Raw genomic sequence first — 16,634 nt, forward strand, 5'->3', positions numbered from 1 at the left:
GTCCTTGTGCATGTCTCTGGAGGAGCTGGAGGCAGCGCTGCCGGCTATGCCGGTCGGGCAGGGGTCAAGGTCAAGGCTCTAGGCCCTAGCCTAGGCCGCGGCTGCCCCATCGCGTTTCCAGGCAACGTGCCCGGCCAGCTCCGCCTCCGCCCTCGCCCCCTCCCTCCTCCCGCGCGGGCAAAGGGCGCACTCACACCCTGCCCGACCTGCCCGGGGGAGCCGCCTTTTGCGCATGCGCAACCCACCCCAACCGCGAGGCACCGTGCCCGACTCAAAGATGGCAGTCGGCGGCTCCGGGAGGTGACGTACGCATGCGCCGGCACCACCGCCTTGGTTGTGATTGGTTGCTGGGGCCCGGTGACCATTTCCGGCGGTGGGAGGGGGCGGGGCGGAGTGGGCGGAGCTGCGTCCCGGTGCGCGGCAGGATGAGCTTGGAGTAGTCGTAGCCGTGCCCTCCGCCTGCCGCCGCGCTTCCGCCGCGCCCGCTCAGCCCCGCGCCGCCCCGCCCCTTCCCAGCGCCCCGGGGCTCCCCGTCCTGCCGGCCGGGGGAGGCCCGGGGGCTGGGAGGTGGCGGCAGTCGCTGGCCATGACATGAGCGGAGCGCGGCGCCGTGCTTAGAGCCGCCCCGCGGAGCCGCCGGCAGCCATGGTGAGTGCGGAGGAGCGGGGGGGGCGGAGGGGATCCGCGGCCTGTTTCGGGCACGCTTGCTTCCCGGGCCGGGGCCCGGCGGCCCGCGGCCTGCTGCGGGGAGCAGGCTGGGCCGGGGGTGCGGGCCTGGGAGCTCCGCAGGGGGTGAGGGGAGGCCTCCGCCGCCCGAACAGCCGTGAAGGCAGAAATTCCTCCTGGGAGCGTCTGGGAAGGGTGGAAAATCGTGGTTTTCTCCGGTGCCAGCCGTGGATTTGCCCCCTTTTGCCTCCGGTTTAGCCTTTGACAAGCTGCGGCAGTGACCTGGATTCCTTTCTGTGCAGAGCTTTCCGTAACTCTGCTGCAGATACTGGTCTTCAGCGGCCTCCCAGCAGCAGTAGCAGTGTGCAGTCCTGGGAGGGATACGGAGCTGAGCTGTGGCATGCTTTGATTTGCACAATCTTTTTTCTCTTGAGAAGAAGCCAGAGGAGACATCTTTAATCCACTGGCTGCACGCACAGTCAGGCTTGCAGGGCTGGTAGGTGGAAATCTGTCTTCAGGGGGTTGTGATATCACTCACTATCACTGTAGCATGGGCTGGCAGTGATATGCTGAGTAACAACTGCTGTTCTTATTTTTCCCTTGCTCTACCTGCAGGGAAATCTCATATCCCTAAATTGATCAGGCTGACAAAGGGGAGCCACACACATGTACTTTGCAGTTGATCAGTAAGTAGAGGTGTGTTCAGCAGCTCATGGAAATCTGCCTCCTGTCCCCTTTAACCCAGAGAGCCCCACTGGGCAAATGCATTAGTTACTGCTCTACTTTTCTACCACTTCCTGCCTTAAGCCATTTTAGGTGATGTAGGCTCAGGCCTTGCACCTTTTTTCTTCAGGAAGCTGAGATCTTTGGTTTGCAGTTGTGATTTTTTTCACCCAGAAGCCAAAATAATCATATCTGTGCACTGTTTGATGTGCTCCTCTGTACTTTTGTAAGTTTATGAAGCCTTGCTCTCTGTAGCCCATTTAAGTTGAATTTCATTAGGCCTTTTGAGAGGTTTTGCTGCTCCGCAGGGTGTCTGCTGGGGTGGGTATGGCCTCCTCAGTAAACACAAGTAGCAGCCTGCTACTGGATCTGAGTGTGAGGGATATGCCTGCCTGCTCAGGATGGACTCATGAACTTCTCTGCCACATGTCACAGGTCTTTCTGAGTTTAACTTCAACCAAAGGCGCATGATACTGAGGTGGATTCTTTTTAGTGAATACTTCAAGAAGATGTATTCAGCCTAATATTCCTATTCAAGATGAATAAATAAAACATTAGAGTCTAGGGAATTTGCTAGACCAGTTGTATGTAACGAATTGCAGCTCTGCATGTGGAAAGAAGTTACAAAGTTTTGTGCTTCAGGGTTGCATTGATAACTGCAGGTAGCAAAAGGACTCCTTAGTTCTTCCCTTACCTCCATACAGCTATGCATGTGCAGCCTCCTGAGTTACTCCTGGCTTTCTTTTTTACCTTGAAAATCAATTCTTGGTTCAGCTACCAGCAGAGTACAGGCTTTGGAAGTTATGAAGTAGTCCTTGGGCTATGCTGCAGAATTTACTGTTGTAACTCACCATGTGAGTATTGTACAAGATTTTCCTTCTGTTCCCATTTCCCTGTAGCTCACAGATGGGCATGTTCTGTTGGTAGTGTACCCTCCTTCCTGGAAACAGTTGGGAAGGTGTGAAGATGAGCTGCTGTAAGGCATACTGGGAACAAATAAAACAGAATTCAGCTCTGCTGTCCAAAAGACAGACTTGTGGAAGCAGATTTTATTAAATGAGGTTGAATTGGGTAGGTAGGGAGGGGAGTAAGCAATGGAAGCAGTAATAAGTTAGAGCTTGGTTAACTGGGAAGGAATGTTGAGGACAAATTGCAAAGTTGGAGCAGCCAGCAAAGGCAGGAGGAGAATACAGTGGTGTACAGTGAGCTCAGAAACTACATGTGTTGTGGAGCAGGTGTTGTTTCTCTGTGCTCAGATGCCACAAGTGGCTCAGAAATCTTAATGCCACCATTAAAAAGCTGTTTAGTTTCACAGGAAGCTTGAATCATTCTTTTGCTTTCTGAGGTATTTGTAGAGAGCAGCCCTGCTGTGTGAAGCTTTCTGCTTGTTGTTAGTCTGTGTGGTGGTTATCACAGGCTCACGGCACATCAGACTAATGTGTATCTGCTAAATAGTTCTTGTAGGGTATCCGGGTTGTGGCTTTCTGAGAAAAGGATGCATCAGTGTTGATGATGTCATGATATCTTTGTAGAGAAAATAGTGTTGTAAAATACAGGCTCCTCAAGTGGGTTTCTGTGGAATCAAGTTAAGCTCTAACCACAGGGTAACTAGCTCCAACTTAAGCGCTCAGGTAGGACTCTTCAAGCTTTTCTCTTCTTCGATAGACCACAAAGTATTAATAGAGTTCCTTAGACAATTTTTATGATCCTTCTAGATGATTTTAACAAACAGCTTTGAAATTAATATTGTTGTGGAACTAGTCCTTGAATACATTTGTATTTTGTATCCAGATAAGCTATGAGTTTGTCTCATTGCTCATTCTTCACCTTTTTTCTGCTGACACTAGCAAAGGTGAGCCATCTCAGAGCTCAGTTATGATCACCTAAGAATGCCAGTTACCTCATAACTCCTATGTGAGGTTGGAAGTCAGGGGGTCACCTACCAGAGAATGTATTCTTTAGTTATGTGGGGTCTGTATCCTGCCAGCAACTAGAGGAACCACTTAGGAAAGGGGACTTCTTCCAGGAAATGCTGTTGTGTGAGGTATCAGATTTAAAGATGCCGTATGAAGTCAGCCCTTCAGTTAGAGAACTGCAAACAAGCTCTAGTTACAAAACAAGTCACCCTTCTTTAGGGTTGTCACCAGGCCTTGTAAACGTTTGGCATGGTGGGAAGCAGACAATGAAAGTGGCAGCGGCTCGTATCCCTGTTCCGTGTGAAGCAAATATTACTTGCAGAAATGAAGTGGGCAGTGGGCGTGTGTAGCTTGAATCTTTCTAAGTTTTCTGCGGCAACATCCTAGCTTTATTTTATAACCTTTATCACCTTCTTTTTCCTTTTTTTTTTTTTTTTTCTTTTTCTTTTTTTAGCAATAGATGCTGTCATTTTCTTATGCTTGAAGCTTCCTTTGGAGACCTGCTGGTGGTTTAAGCCTTCCGTTTGCTAAGGAATAAAGTATGTCTGGATTGCAGTGTATCTGGTCAGGTAATGGTGAGCCATAGGTTATTCTGGCTCACTTGTTTGCCAAGAAGCTTGCTGCTGAATTACTGAAATAGCTTGTTCATATTATGTATCTCAGTGTAACTGAGCTGGTGACCCCGAGGCTGGATCAGGTCTGCAGGCTGTGGTTTTGGGACCACTCCTGATGTCTCCTGTGCTGGGAGGCTGAGGACACTGGTGTGGCAGAGGCAGCAGCAGCTTCTTGCTGTTGCAAAAGTCGTGTTTTAAATCATGTCTGGGCTGTTGCACCTGTTCATGGAGCTGATGAGCTACAGGGGTGTCCTGCCATAACAAGAAGTGGAGGAGATGGTAAAGCTGAGCACGCTGCCTGGGCAGGGCAGGTAGAAAGTGCTCATGGGTGATGAGGTGTCCTCTGCTCAATGAAGAGATTCTTGAGAGCAGGAGGGAGCTGGAGTGTGTTGTCCCCTGCCAAAGGCATTGCTGGCTGATGTGCAGTATCAAACACAGACCGCTGTGGTGTGCTGGTCTGAAGTTCTGTCAGCTTCCTGTGTATCCCCTTAAAGTCTATAGCTCAAAAATAAAAGTAAACCCTGTTTAAACCATTCTGACTCACTCGACTGAGAAATGAGAGAATGGGAACTTCGAAGTTCGAGCTGTAGCTCTGACATCTGGCTTCCTTTTTCAGCCTTCGAGTCACGTCATAACTTTCTGTGCCCCTGCTTTATTAGATCAGGAAATGGGAGCTGAGACTTCATGCTGGAGAACTTTCATGTATTTACTACTCTGCAGCAAAGCCCGTGTAGGTGCAGAGCACAGCCAGGTACATCCAGCAGTACCGACTGCCTGTGGTGGCCCTCAGTGGAGTCTGAGCCTGTACATTCCTTTGGGCAGAGTTAAGAGAAGGGGGAATCGGAAGTAAGCTTGGAGCAGGAAAGCTGGTCTCGAGTGCGGCTGTTAAGGCTGCTTCCCTCAGAATGGAAGCTTTTTCTCCAAAGAAAATGCCTAATTTAGTAGCATGGTGATATATAAATACATTGAAGATCTATAATTATTACAATACATACACAATGTTTGAAAGCCCTGCATTGTCTCCCATTCGACTAAAAGGTATCAAAGGAAAAAAGGAAGAGCCTCAAGGTCCACTAAACCAGCTTGAAAAGCCTCTTTCTGCCAGATGATGGTGATGACAATCCGCTGATAGATGAGTGGTGATTGTTGCAATTATTTTAGTAGAAAAGCATTAAAACTTGGCATATTCTGATGAGCTTATGCAGTGGGGTTCAGTGCTGTGATGAGATCTCTCAGTGTCCGGATACCCAAAAGCCCTGAGGAATTTATTTTATTTGGTTATTTTGATGCATGTTATTAAGTGTTGCCATTTAGATCATGGAGAAAGAGCTGTTATGTTTCTTAAGGGTGTTAGTATATGCAAAGTAGAAAAACATAGTGGCTTTTACATGTATGGGCTGATACCTGTCTAGTAGAATAATGTGTCCTAAAATCTTTCCAAATCCCAGACTGGTTTGTGTTGGAAGGGACCTTAAAGCTCATCCAGCCCCAACCCCCTGCCACAAGCAGGGACACCTTCCACTAGACCAGGCTGCTCCAAGCCCCATCCAACCTGGCCTTGAACACTGCCAGGGATGGGGCAGCCACAGCTTCTCTGGGCACCCTGTGCCAGCGCCTCAGCACCCTCACAGGGAAGAGCTTCTGCCTAAGAGCTCATCTCAGTCTCCCCTCTGTCAGGTTAAAGCCATTCCCCCTTGGCCTGTCTCTACAGTCCCTTGCCCAAAGCCCCTCTCCAGGTTTCTTGTAGCCCCTTTAGGCACTGGAAGCTGCTCTAAGGTCTCCCCTTAAGGAGCCTTCTCTTCTCCAGGTTGAACAAGCCCAGCTCTCAGCTTGTCTCCAGAGCAGAGCTGCTCATTACCCTTTATCAGCCAGCAGACATTTCTTGTTAATAACTGTATTTGTGTCACTGTGCTTTGGCCTTCTCTGCATCCCAGATATGAGCATGGCAATCTCTGTTTTTGGAGAAGAAAGGTGGTGTTTGCCATCTTTGTTTTGGCAGAATAAAATGCTTTGAATACCATTTAAAGTGGTAAAGCGTGTAGCGTGTCCCTGATCTCTCATGAAGGTCTGGTTGTTCCAATGAAAGTGTAAATATTAACAGACTGTAGAGGAATTGGCTTTACCCCTACTGATTATGATGTTCAAGAAGTTGCTTACTCACCCAGACAGTCCTAGTGGTTAATATCTGTGGTCAGAAATGGAGTGGGTCCTGTGGAAGGTTGGGAATGGTGGAGCCTCTCCAGGCGTGGGCTCAGGAGCACCTAAGGTTTATGAAAGGTGTTTCTGTGGTGAAGCAGCTTTCCAGTCTGATCTTTTGCCCCTCCACATAGTATTCCTTTCTTTATCTGTATTTCTGATTTCTGTTTACAGTCAGGGTAGGAAGCTTTCACTCCACCTGAATTTTTTCAGGCTCTTCTAGCAACATCCCAAATTCCTAATATTCTTCCCTAATCTTCCCTGATCCCTCTCCTATGGGGATTCTGCGCAGAATTATATTTATTTTACCATTTCCCTGCACCATGCTCCATATTATCTTTTATTTGTTTCAACATCTTGGAGTTTGTGGCTGGATTTGCAAGTCTGTGTGTACTTTTAGCAGTGTGACTTCTTCTTTTATTCCAGCTTTAACTGCAGCATGAATCTCTTTCCAAGAGGGATTGTGATTGATTCCTTTTTGCCCCCTCTTTAGAGAAAGAGCGTACTCATCTGTTTTGTGTACTGGCTTGTCAGGATGCCAAAGTCAGCATTGAATTTATGGGATGCAGCCTTCTAGAGCAAAGAGGGTTTTTTTCCTTATGAGAGATAATTTTGTCTGAAATATCTCTTCTGGGTTGATTCTCTCCTGCTTCGGTGGGTAAACCCAAAACAGATTTCTTCTGCACTGCAATACTTGTCCCTTTCTTTGGGATTGAGGACAGTTTCTTTCCTTGAACTTTATCTCTGTTTGTTTTCCTGGACTGGTCACTGGTGTTGAAGATCAGACAGCGTGTTTAAGATCAAGGTCTGGAAGCGATACAGTGAAGACAGCAGCTCTTTATCACAGAATCCCAGGCTGGTTTGTGTTAGAAGGGACCTTAAAGTTTGTCTAGTTCCAGCCTCCTGCCATCGTCAGGGACACTTTCCACTAGACCATGTTTGTCTGTAGTGGCTAGGGTTGTTTTATCTTGTACCATTGCCCTGTTCCTTTGCTTCTCAGGGGTAAGATTAAATTTTCTACAATTCCTTGACTTTCTTATTTAAAATGTGAAGGGAAAGAGGGGAACAGTGTGTTCATGGCCTATCATTTCTGACGTGCAAGCATGAGGTAGGTGCTCAGGAGCAAGGCTGTTCCTGCTCCTATCCGTGGTTGAGGCTGCACCAGTCTCTCCTCTGATCCTACCAGCAGCCCTGGAGACCAGGAGAAGCAGTTTTTGTGATGGAGGAAAAGCAAAGGAGGAAGCTGCTGTGCAGCAGCTGGCAAGAAAGTTTCAGCTGCTTTTTCTTGTTTCCTGTCGGTGCTTGATGAAGTGGGCTGGGTCGAGGTGACCAAAGTCTGTTTACATGTTGGCCTGAGAACCCTGCGACTTTCCCTTCAGGCTGCATGCAGTGCTTGCTCCAAAGCTGCAGGAGGTGCAAGGGTGAGAAGTAGGCTGTTGCTGTGAAATAGCCCAAAGTGCAATAACTTTCAGCTTCTTGTTTTGTCTTTGAGTGCACTAAATGTTCTTCCTGCATGTGCTGTCCTTTGGAAGCATTTAAGATTAAAAAGAAAAAGAACATCTTGAAGTTATTCCCCTGGTGTTGTCCATGATGGTTTCATTATACACTCTTAAATGCCCAACACAGTCTTTAAGGTTCTTGACAGGAATTTAACTTGCAATATCAGTCTTCCGTCCTCTCTTTAATGGCCCTTTGTAGTCTGCATTGGGAGAGTTTTTCCCAAGGTAATGGGCTAAATCATCATCATCCATCATCATCATCGAGTCCTGCCAGGCAGAAGCAGATGTGGAAGAACTACCTGGAAAATGGGGAGCTGGAATGTGTCAGCGCCATTAAATCTCAACAAGGATTTGCCTTGCTGGAGCTGCATCTGAATACAAGTGCCATTTTAAGAAATGGGTTGAATAATTGTTTTCTTCTTACATTCACTTTCTTTTTTGCTTGTCCTGATGCTTTCCATTTCCCACTCTGCATAGGTGCATACTTTCATAGGCTTCTTCAGTTAGGACTGCAAACAACTGTGATTTAAGAGGTGTCTGTGAATTGCCTGTAGGTTGGGATAAACACGAGCTTATTTGCAGGCAATGAAGTACTTGAGAATTTTTTTTTTAAAGTCCATTAATGCATCTTGGCCAGCTCTTGCTGGTGTACAGACATGCCAGGTTTAGACTCCTGTCACACATCTTTTATAATCTGTTCTGGTCAAAGGAGCTGCCACATGTGAACAAGAGGTGAGGAACAAGCTTTTCAGCATTTTGAAGCATCAAATATCCATCTGTAAGAGCAAGAATAGAGTTCTTTGGTTAAAACTGGAAGATAAGTGTGGTTTTTAAAACTGATTTCAGCTTTGCAGTGTTCGTAAGTTCATTTTATGTGCTGCTGCTGCTCAGCTGTTGATTGTTCTGGAGCATAAAGAAGATGATGCAAGTTTTTTTCTTAACCGCTTTTTTTTACTTTTTATAAATATTTTTTATAAGGAGTTTTTTTAATTCCCTCCACAAATACCTTTCCTTTTCCTCCACCCCCAACATACCTGTGTCCAAAATAGTATGGTCTTGGGTTCTTGTTCTTACCTTCCTTTGTAAAACTTGTGTTATTTCACCTAAACGGGAAGGGTTATCTCAAAATGAGTTAGGTTGGACCAGCCCTGTGGTTTGTGCAAGCCTAAACTTGCTTAATGCAGAGAAAAGGGAAGTGATTTGTACCCTGTGATCCTGGAGCTTCTGCAAGAGCATTTACCTTACGAAAAAGGACAGGATCTTCCTCTATGGTGTCGGCGGCTCTTTTGAAGTGTGGCACATCCCAGGGAACGCAGCCAAGGGAGCACGTGAGGTGAAAGGAAGGGCACAAACACTGCGATTGCAAAACTGTTCCCTTGAGACATGCCAGTTTCTGGACTTCACTGGGAGAGTTTGAGTTAGTTCTGTACTCTGGAGAGAAGCAGAGTCACCTTGCAGTGTTTAGCAAGTGGGAAGTGGCCCTTGGCAGATGCTTAACCTTGTGTGGTGTCCATCTTAAGAGCTTACTTTGACCTTATGGATTGTTTTTTTTCAGATAAATTTTCAGCTGGGGTGTTATCAGAGGTGGCTTAAAAAGTGATGGACAGCAGCAGAGGACTGTCTATGCTGAGTGTCTACTGAGGAAGCTCTAATGACAGTAGTTAGATTGTCAAATTTAAGCCTTGAGTCCAAAAGGTGACTCTGGTGCTGCCTGGGGACCCTTTTCTATGGTGATCCACAGTTGTACGATGCAGGGTAGTCTGCTTTGGGCACTCCTGCACTTCTCATCTGTGTATCATTGTTTTAGCAACTAGTTGTTTGGGGAAATAATGTATTACTAAGTCTTTTCCAGCAGCTAAACCACAGTAAATCAGTTGGTGAGTTGTCAGCATGTGGGCAGCCCACCTTCCTCTTGGGGTCCTCCTCAGCAAGAGCATGGCTTGGAAGATGGTGCTGCACCTAAATCTTACTTCGCCCAGGCCAGCTTGCTGTTGATGATTTTTATCCTTTTGGTGGGTTTCTAGAAGAATTTCTAGGTGTTGAGTTTTAATGCTCTGTGCTTGCTGTGTTCCTGTTGTAAACAGGAAAGTGAATGTGAAATGCTCAGTGGAGAATGTGCTGGCTACTGGGCTTGATTATGTTGATTCTGAGTTACTGGTTTAGAAAGAATTAGACACTTGAGCCTGTTAGTCAAAGTTCAGCCTTAAAACCTGAAGCCTGATTAACTGAAACTGCCTGTACATGGAGATTTAAGAAATAAGATCCCTAAGGTATTCAAAAAGGTGCCTGATTACTTGTGTAGCAGGCAGTGTTTACAGGTAAGATGATATCCCTGTCGTTTGAGAAATCGCATTATCACTGCTGCCTCTCCACAGCCTGTCCTGTGCCGTAGTGTTCAGCCTGTGGTCATTTTTAGTCCTTAACTGATGTTAAAATGAAATAAATCAACTTCTGAAGCAGTTTGGGGTTTCTAAACTGATGAGTTGTGCAGGCAGAAGGGCCTTGAGCAGCTGGACATTGGCTTCATCAGAGCAGGGAGATGGACAGGGCCATGGTGCTTTTATTCCTCTACTGGTTGCCTTGAGGTGGAACAGTAATTCATGACTCTTACAGTAGATTTTTCTGCTTAAATTATGGTGAAGCAGAAATGAGTTTGTGAAATGTACATCTCATTAGTGAGCTGCACAAGTTGTGGCCCTTGAAATGAGTGAACCAAGTGGGATGTATTCTGCAGCCAGAATATTTCTTGAAGTAGCACCAGGAGCCTGAGCTGTTCCCAAAGCACAGAATAAAGCTAAGTCTACTTTTGATTCATTAAAACCACAAAAGCATCTCTGAAATGCAACAAGGAAGCTGAGAATAAAGCCAGAGCCGTGTCTTGATACCATCAGCAGTGTGCTGCCGGGGAGCACGTATGTGGCAGGCTCTGCAGGCTGTCTCCTAATTTAAGACCTCTGTGTGATTTGTACTGATAAGGAGATCACAGACTTCAAAAATCCTGAGTTGGAAATGATTATATGTCATGAAGTAATAGTGTCTTTGAACAGCACAGCTCTGCCTCTTGGTGTGTACGTTCATCCTTTCTAGGGGATGTGCTGGGTGTTGTACAACTTCTTTCTAAAACACTATAATTCTGCTTCTGTTGCTAAAAATACTGCACTTGGTTCATGAACTTCACTGCATCGAGTGACTTGGGACTCCTCCAGGGGTTCACCAAAGTGGTGGTAATGTCTGCTTTGCTGATGGCTGCAGAAGGAAGACTTCTGTGGCCCACACGGGCAAGTTTGGAATAACACAGTCTTTCTGAGAGTGTGATGACTAATTTACATGTTCAGTACCATGTTATGTTTGGGCTTGGGCAGGGAGAGGCTCTGAAAGACACCCTGGTAATTCTTAAATGAGTAAATTACTACTTTAATACATACACATGTTAGGTATATATATTACTAAGCTAGTCTTGACCCAAGTTTCCAAAAAAAATATCTACAGCAATAAAAGTAATAATAGAAGGAAGCAAATTCAGCTGAAGTGTAGTGGTTTGTATTTGTACATGTTCAACTGTGCTATGAAGTAACTGCAGAAAGCTGGAAGCGGAAGGCTCTGAGGTGGAAGAGGATGGGACAGTGTAATTCAGCAAAAGTAGCATGATGAGTTATTTTATACTAGCAGCTGCCATTGTGTTGTGTGCATGATTCTTCTCTTTTCTTAACCCTATGCACGGGCTTGGTGGCATTACAATTCCTGCTGGGAACACTCCAAACAGCTGGGTTTCATATTGTGTGCTCTCCTGCAGTCCCTCCTCTCCTGGAAGAGTTGCCCATTAAGGAGCACAAGTCGTTAGATGTAACTGGTACACAGAGTAGGAGGTTTTGTGGGATGGTGGGTGTTAGATACGGTGTGAGAAGTGCTTCAGCAGTGCAGGTATTGAAGGGAGGGATGGAACAAGAGTGGGCATCTGAATTAAAAAACATGATGGTATGCCTAACAGAAAGATCTCCTTGTCTTTATCTGAAGAATAGAGATGTTAAAGGAGGTTTAGATTTTCCACTGAATGAGGTGGTTTTAAGGTTCAGCATGCGTAGTGCAAAAGCCAGTCTTCTGTGTCAGAGGAAAGTATTCCAGTGCTGCCTGAGGGGTAAAGTCACCTTTGTTAACATTGCAGCTGCAATTAACATCTTACTAAAAAGAGCTTTGTAGGGGGATTACCTTAAGTTTGTCTTGGAGTGATACCCATTTCCAAACACATTAGAGAAGTACTCTACAGACATAACTCTCCTCTTGCAGTTGTCATCAGCCTGAGTTGCCCTATTTAGAGTGTTGTTTGCATGACTGATTCTCTACTGAGCTGTTAATAGCAAACTGTAAAGTTAACAGCTTGTGTTTTTATGGCAAAGCATTAGGGAAGAGCTTTCCTTTAAAAGAATCACTTTAGACAACTTAAAATGAAGTTAAAGGATAGGAATTGATCCCCTAAATGAAAGCACTTCTGGAACAAATTGAAATAGCATTATAAAGCACTTTCATATCTTCCAGAATGATTAGGTACGTTTTTTTAAGGGGTGGGGTTGTCTTTGGTTATCTGCAAACTGTGTGTTGTGTCTTCTATTAAATTCAGTATACAATGTCTAAATTGCAATCCAAAGATCATTCTGCTGTCATTCATCAGAATTGGATGGGTAACTCCTCCTACCCAAACGCTGTTGTCCCAGTCTACACTCTGAACTGAATTTGGGATAGAGTCCTGGTTTAAGCAACAAGGCACAAAGACTTTGCTTCTCTAGAGCTTCAATGAGATGCAGTGAACTGGAGTTTAAACACTCTCTAAGTTGGCAGCTATTAATATTTTTTCCTTAATCAACCCAAATTGGTTAATGGCTCATGCATCTTAAAATGTATTTGAACGCTGATGCGCGGATTGACTCCACAACTCGTTAAAAGTTGTAAAGTAGGTATGCTTTTTTGCAGCGCTGAGACACACGGAGATAATTCCTCAAAGTCATGCATACCCCAGTGTTGTTTCCTTCTACATTTATATGGTTGCACCATACGCCTATATATATTCATATCCTATCCCCACTTCATATTACAATGAACTAGAAGGTCCTTTGCGCCTGCGCAGTGCCCCCTCTGGTCATGGGCAGGGGTCTCAAGATGAAGTAAATGAGTCTTCCTCCTGTGGGTAGGGGTCTTCAAGATGAAGTAAATGAGTCTTCCTCTTCTTGAACTTTTCACCTTTTAGTCTTCACGTATGGCCTTAGGGTTTGGTCCCAGCCATAAACCATTTGCTTCTCCCCCTTAACAGTAGATTCAGGCATCTGCTTTTCCTTATCAATAGAACCAGGTGCCTGCTTTTCCTTATCAGTAGTTAGTGCCTTTGTTCTGCTTAGTAGGCATGATAGGTACAGACAATACCTTTGCTTAAGCAAGTGAATTCCTCTAACCCCCTTGTACAACCCCCCTGTACATTGGTCAACCCTCTGCATCAACGCTAGCCCTGAAACACGCTAGCGTGAACTGGCTGCGTCAGCGCTAGCCAGTACATCCTGGGTTTGTAGATCTTTGTTTTGCTGGATGGAGAATGTCTTTGTGCAAAGTTCTTGGTAGCTTATCTCGTAACTTCTGTCAAAATAGGAGTCTGTAATCTCAGCTGTGAATCTGTTATTCTGGTTGTACGAGGAGGGAACTTAAGGTTGGAGTCCATAGATAAATGGTATGAGTAAGCAGCTACACCCCTCTGGTTTGATAACTGTTAATGAAACACCTTTGGCAAACTTAATGAAGCAGAAACAGGGATGCTAAGGATGTAGATTGCCAGTGGCTGTCTCCCGCCCTGATCCATTTCAAGTCTTGTTCAGGTCACACAGGGCAGTTCAGTAAGGGCACACTTCTCCAGTCCCTGTGACATGGACCCAGTGCAGCACAGCAGCAGCTAACAGCACCTATTCTGGGGAGAATCGGCTGGGATACATCTCTCCAAGATGGTATCTTGGAAACAGTTTTGACACTATAGTATGGATGCCCTACTGGAACACAGGAATCTGTAGCTGTTGGTGCATTTAGACCCACTTGCTTACTTTCATGTGTCAGTAACCTGTGACTTCAGGGTGTTATCTTTGGCTGGAGGGTTTGCTGAATCTGCAGCTAAGATGATCTCTATAGCAGCCTGCAGGTCAGAGCTCAGCCAAAGAGTTCAGGCAATTGAAAGCCCTGAGAGTGAGCCCTGGGGTTGAGAGGGATCAGATTTTGCAACTGGCAAAAGTGAATGGGGAGTATTTCAATTTGAATAGCTGAATATTTAGTGATGCCTCATGAAGGTGAATCAAGCTGCTAGCCCTGACCCAGAAAGTCTGTAGTAATCTGCTAATGATGGTCCAGACTTCATGACTTTCCCTGAAACCCTTTAAAATGAAACTCCAACCCTGTTGCAGATGGAGATGCACTTCACTTGTAAGAGAGAAGTAGGAGTATGTTTATTGACATAAAGCAGTGATTTAACAAAGCTGATAGGAAATGCGACAGTGGATTAACGTGATTCAGTAGTGAGGTACACTTGATTATTATTGCATAGAGGACAGGGTCAGATAAAGCTGTCAGGAGTCCCTCTCTTTGAGTCAGGAGTCTCAGAAAGGACCCTCTTGTGTTCTAAGCTCCTTCTCAGAGAGAAGTCCGTGTGCAGCTGCATCCAGATGTAGTCCCAGACTTGGTCAGTAGTTTATGTCTAAAGGATTGTATGTGCACAGTCAATCCTTTATATCCCTTAGGTAAGATTTCAAAGTTTAGCATGCTATTAGTCACTTAAAAAGGACCTGTGACAAGTGATCTCAGCCACAGGAGTAACCTTGAGAGGTGTCCCTGCTCAAGGGGAGATCCTGGCATGCAGCCTGCTGCTGTGCAGGATTGCTCCACAGGACCTGGACTGTCCAGTAGTTACAGAGTGAGATGATTGACTTATACTTGCATAGCAGCATGTTTCAGTAGGCGCACGCTTAACTGGCCCTCAGCTGTTGACCAAGATTTATGGCCCTTAGCTATTGTGTTGGTATCTGTCTCCCCAAAGTCCAGCGTAACCGTGATGAAGCCATGATGACCACCTGGCTATTGCTTAAGCAGGAAAGAGGACTTGGACAGAAGCTGAGCTGAGTAGTGCTGGTTCTGATTGCTCTTGGGGTTTGATCTTGTCCTGATGTTGCAGGACCGAAGCTGTCCTCAATGTGTCTGCAGTGCTGCTCAGTATCATGATTGGCATTTCTCTTTGCAGACCCTGGTGGTACTTTCCTGTTCTTTTTCTCAATGCAGAGTAAGCACCAAGCCCTCAAGGAAAGCAGACTGCATATTAGTTACATGTAGCCAGGTACAGTTGCAGGTGCTACAAACCGCTCTGCTTTCATTACAGCCTCACTAGATAATCTACTTTTTGGGGTGTCTGGATATAGGGACAGTAAATTTCCTCTGCAGCTCTCCAACAGCACGTCTCCTCTTTATCTTGGTGACCTAGTTATCAGAGCCTGTGCTTGAAAGGTGGGCAATTATCACATTCCTGGTTAGCTTGAGGAATACCCAAAGGCACGAGCAAGTGCAGAATGCTGCTTTTTACCTTTTCAAGCCCTGGCAATAGCTAAAAAGGAGTGGCCATCTCATAGCATCTGTGGTTGTATGTGGGAGACTCTCTTGTTTGCAGAGGCCATCCTGGGCTGGGTTTTCATTGCTTCAGACAATCTGTGCTACTCCACCTTCCTCTGGACAAGCCTCCAGAAAGCTAGGAGAAGTCAAATAGGAGAAAACAATCTCAGAGGCCATGCTGTTTCTTTCTGCCCATGTTGGCCTTGGATTCTGGCCAGCCTAGGCTTTGTACATAAAATGCTTGTGCTGTGCTCTGTTTTCTATTTTGCTTTTGCACATTGAGCATTATGATGGTGGTGGTTTTAATGTAGAAGATTAAGCATACTCCTAGGAGTAGACTCAGTCATCTTCAAAATCTCAGTGCTGAGACAGTTTGAAGTCTGTGGAGGACATGTCAGATGTTCAAGATTTATGAGAACTCTGCAATTTATTTCCAAAAGTAGGAAATAAATCTTGAATCTTGGAAAGAAATTACTTAACTACACTTCCAAAAGAAGGGTTGAATTAACTATGTGAAAAAGCTTATCCCTGCCATTCCTATGTGCAGAGCTAATGCTTTGCTGTGAATTGAGGTGATCTCGATCTTGGCCAATGGAGGAGCGATGTGGGAGAACTGTGCTCCTTACACAGGAATTTGCATCAAATTGATCTGCAAAACATTTGGAAACTGCTTGTTGGGAGTTTGGCATCAGAAACTATTGGTGAGACTCAGTGTTGAGCAGCAGAGAAGTAAACTTGGAGGGATTTAGGAAAACATGCATGTGTATGTCTGGATCTAGTGGGGAGGAACTCAGAGCAGTGCATGATATCCTAGAAATAAATGCACAGAAATGGCAGTGTGGCTGTATCCTAATGTCATTAAGGACTCCACTTAATCAAATACATGTTGCTGTTATCTAGGAAATGGTGACTGGCAGGAGAGGGACACTGTTGGGTGGCTCAAGGGAGGCTTATAGTGTGAGGGACTGTTTGCAGAGGCCATGGATAACTGGATTAAAGTGGTGATAATGGGTTCTTGATCTTGCTTAAGCTGGCAAAGTGGCTTTGATTTGATTGTAGGTTATTTTAAGCCAAATTCCCACTAACAGTGTTTCTTGCTAAAACAGTCTCTGCTTTCTAGAGCGGGTCTTTGAAAAAAAAAATAGAGGAAAAGTGGGGGAAGGAAGAGGAAAGGTAGGATGAAATTCAGTGTTCCTTTGTGATTGGAAGTGTGTGGTGTCCTACAGAGCATCCCTTTGCAGCTGTTGGGAGAGCAGAGCTGAATTTTGCTTTCCACACTGTTATGTCGAGCTGTTGGCTCTCCAGGGCGGGGATTAATCCAGGTGTTTGAGGAGGGTCTCCTGCCGCTTGGCCCCACAGTGGTCCTTGGGGAAAACTGCTGTATGTGGAAATGGGACCTC

At 45.5% G+C, this 16,634-nt stretch overlaps 1 protein-coding gene across 5 annotated transcripts in view; it reads left to right on the plus strand.

Moving 5' to 3' along the window:
- The first annotated feature begins 473 nt into the window (after window positions 1-473).
- XPO6 (exportin 6) overlaps window positions 474-16,634 on the plus strand; it is a 56,639-nt gene continuing 40,478 nt past the window's right edge. For all 5 annotated transcript variants that reach the window (XM_061350703.1, XM_061350708.1, XM_061350704.1 and 2 more), the window contains exon 1: window positions 474-648. In XM_061350703.1, coding sequence (XP_061206687.1) covers window positions 646-648 — 3 coding nt within the window. In that variant the 5' untranslated portion in view covers window positions 474-645. The remainder of the gene's footprint in view (window positions 649-16,634) is intronic.

This window comes from Neopsephotus bourkii, unplaced genomic scaffold, assembly GCF_033783945.1.
Source record: "Neopsephotus bourkii isolate Nb327-2 ecotype Australia unplaced genomic scaffold, CSIRO-AGI_Nbou_v1 NB_533, whole genome shotgun sequence".
Classification (NCBI taxonomy): Eukaryota; Metazoa; Chordata; class Aves; order Psittaciformes; family Psittacidae; genus Neopsephotus; species Neopsephotus bourkii.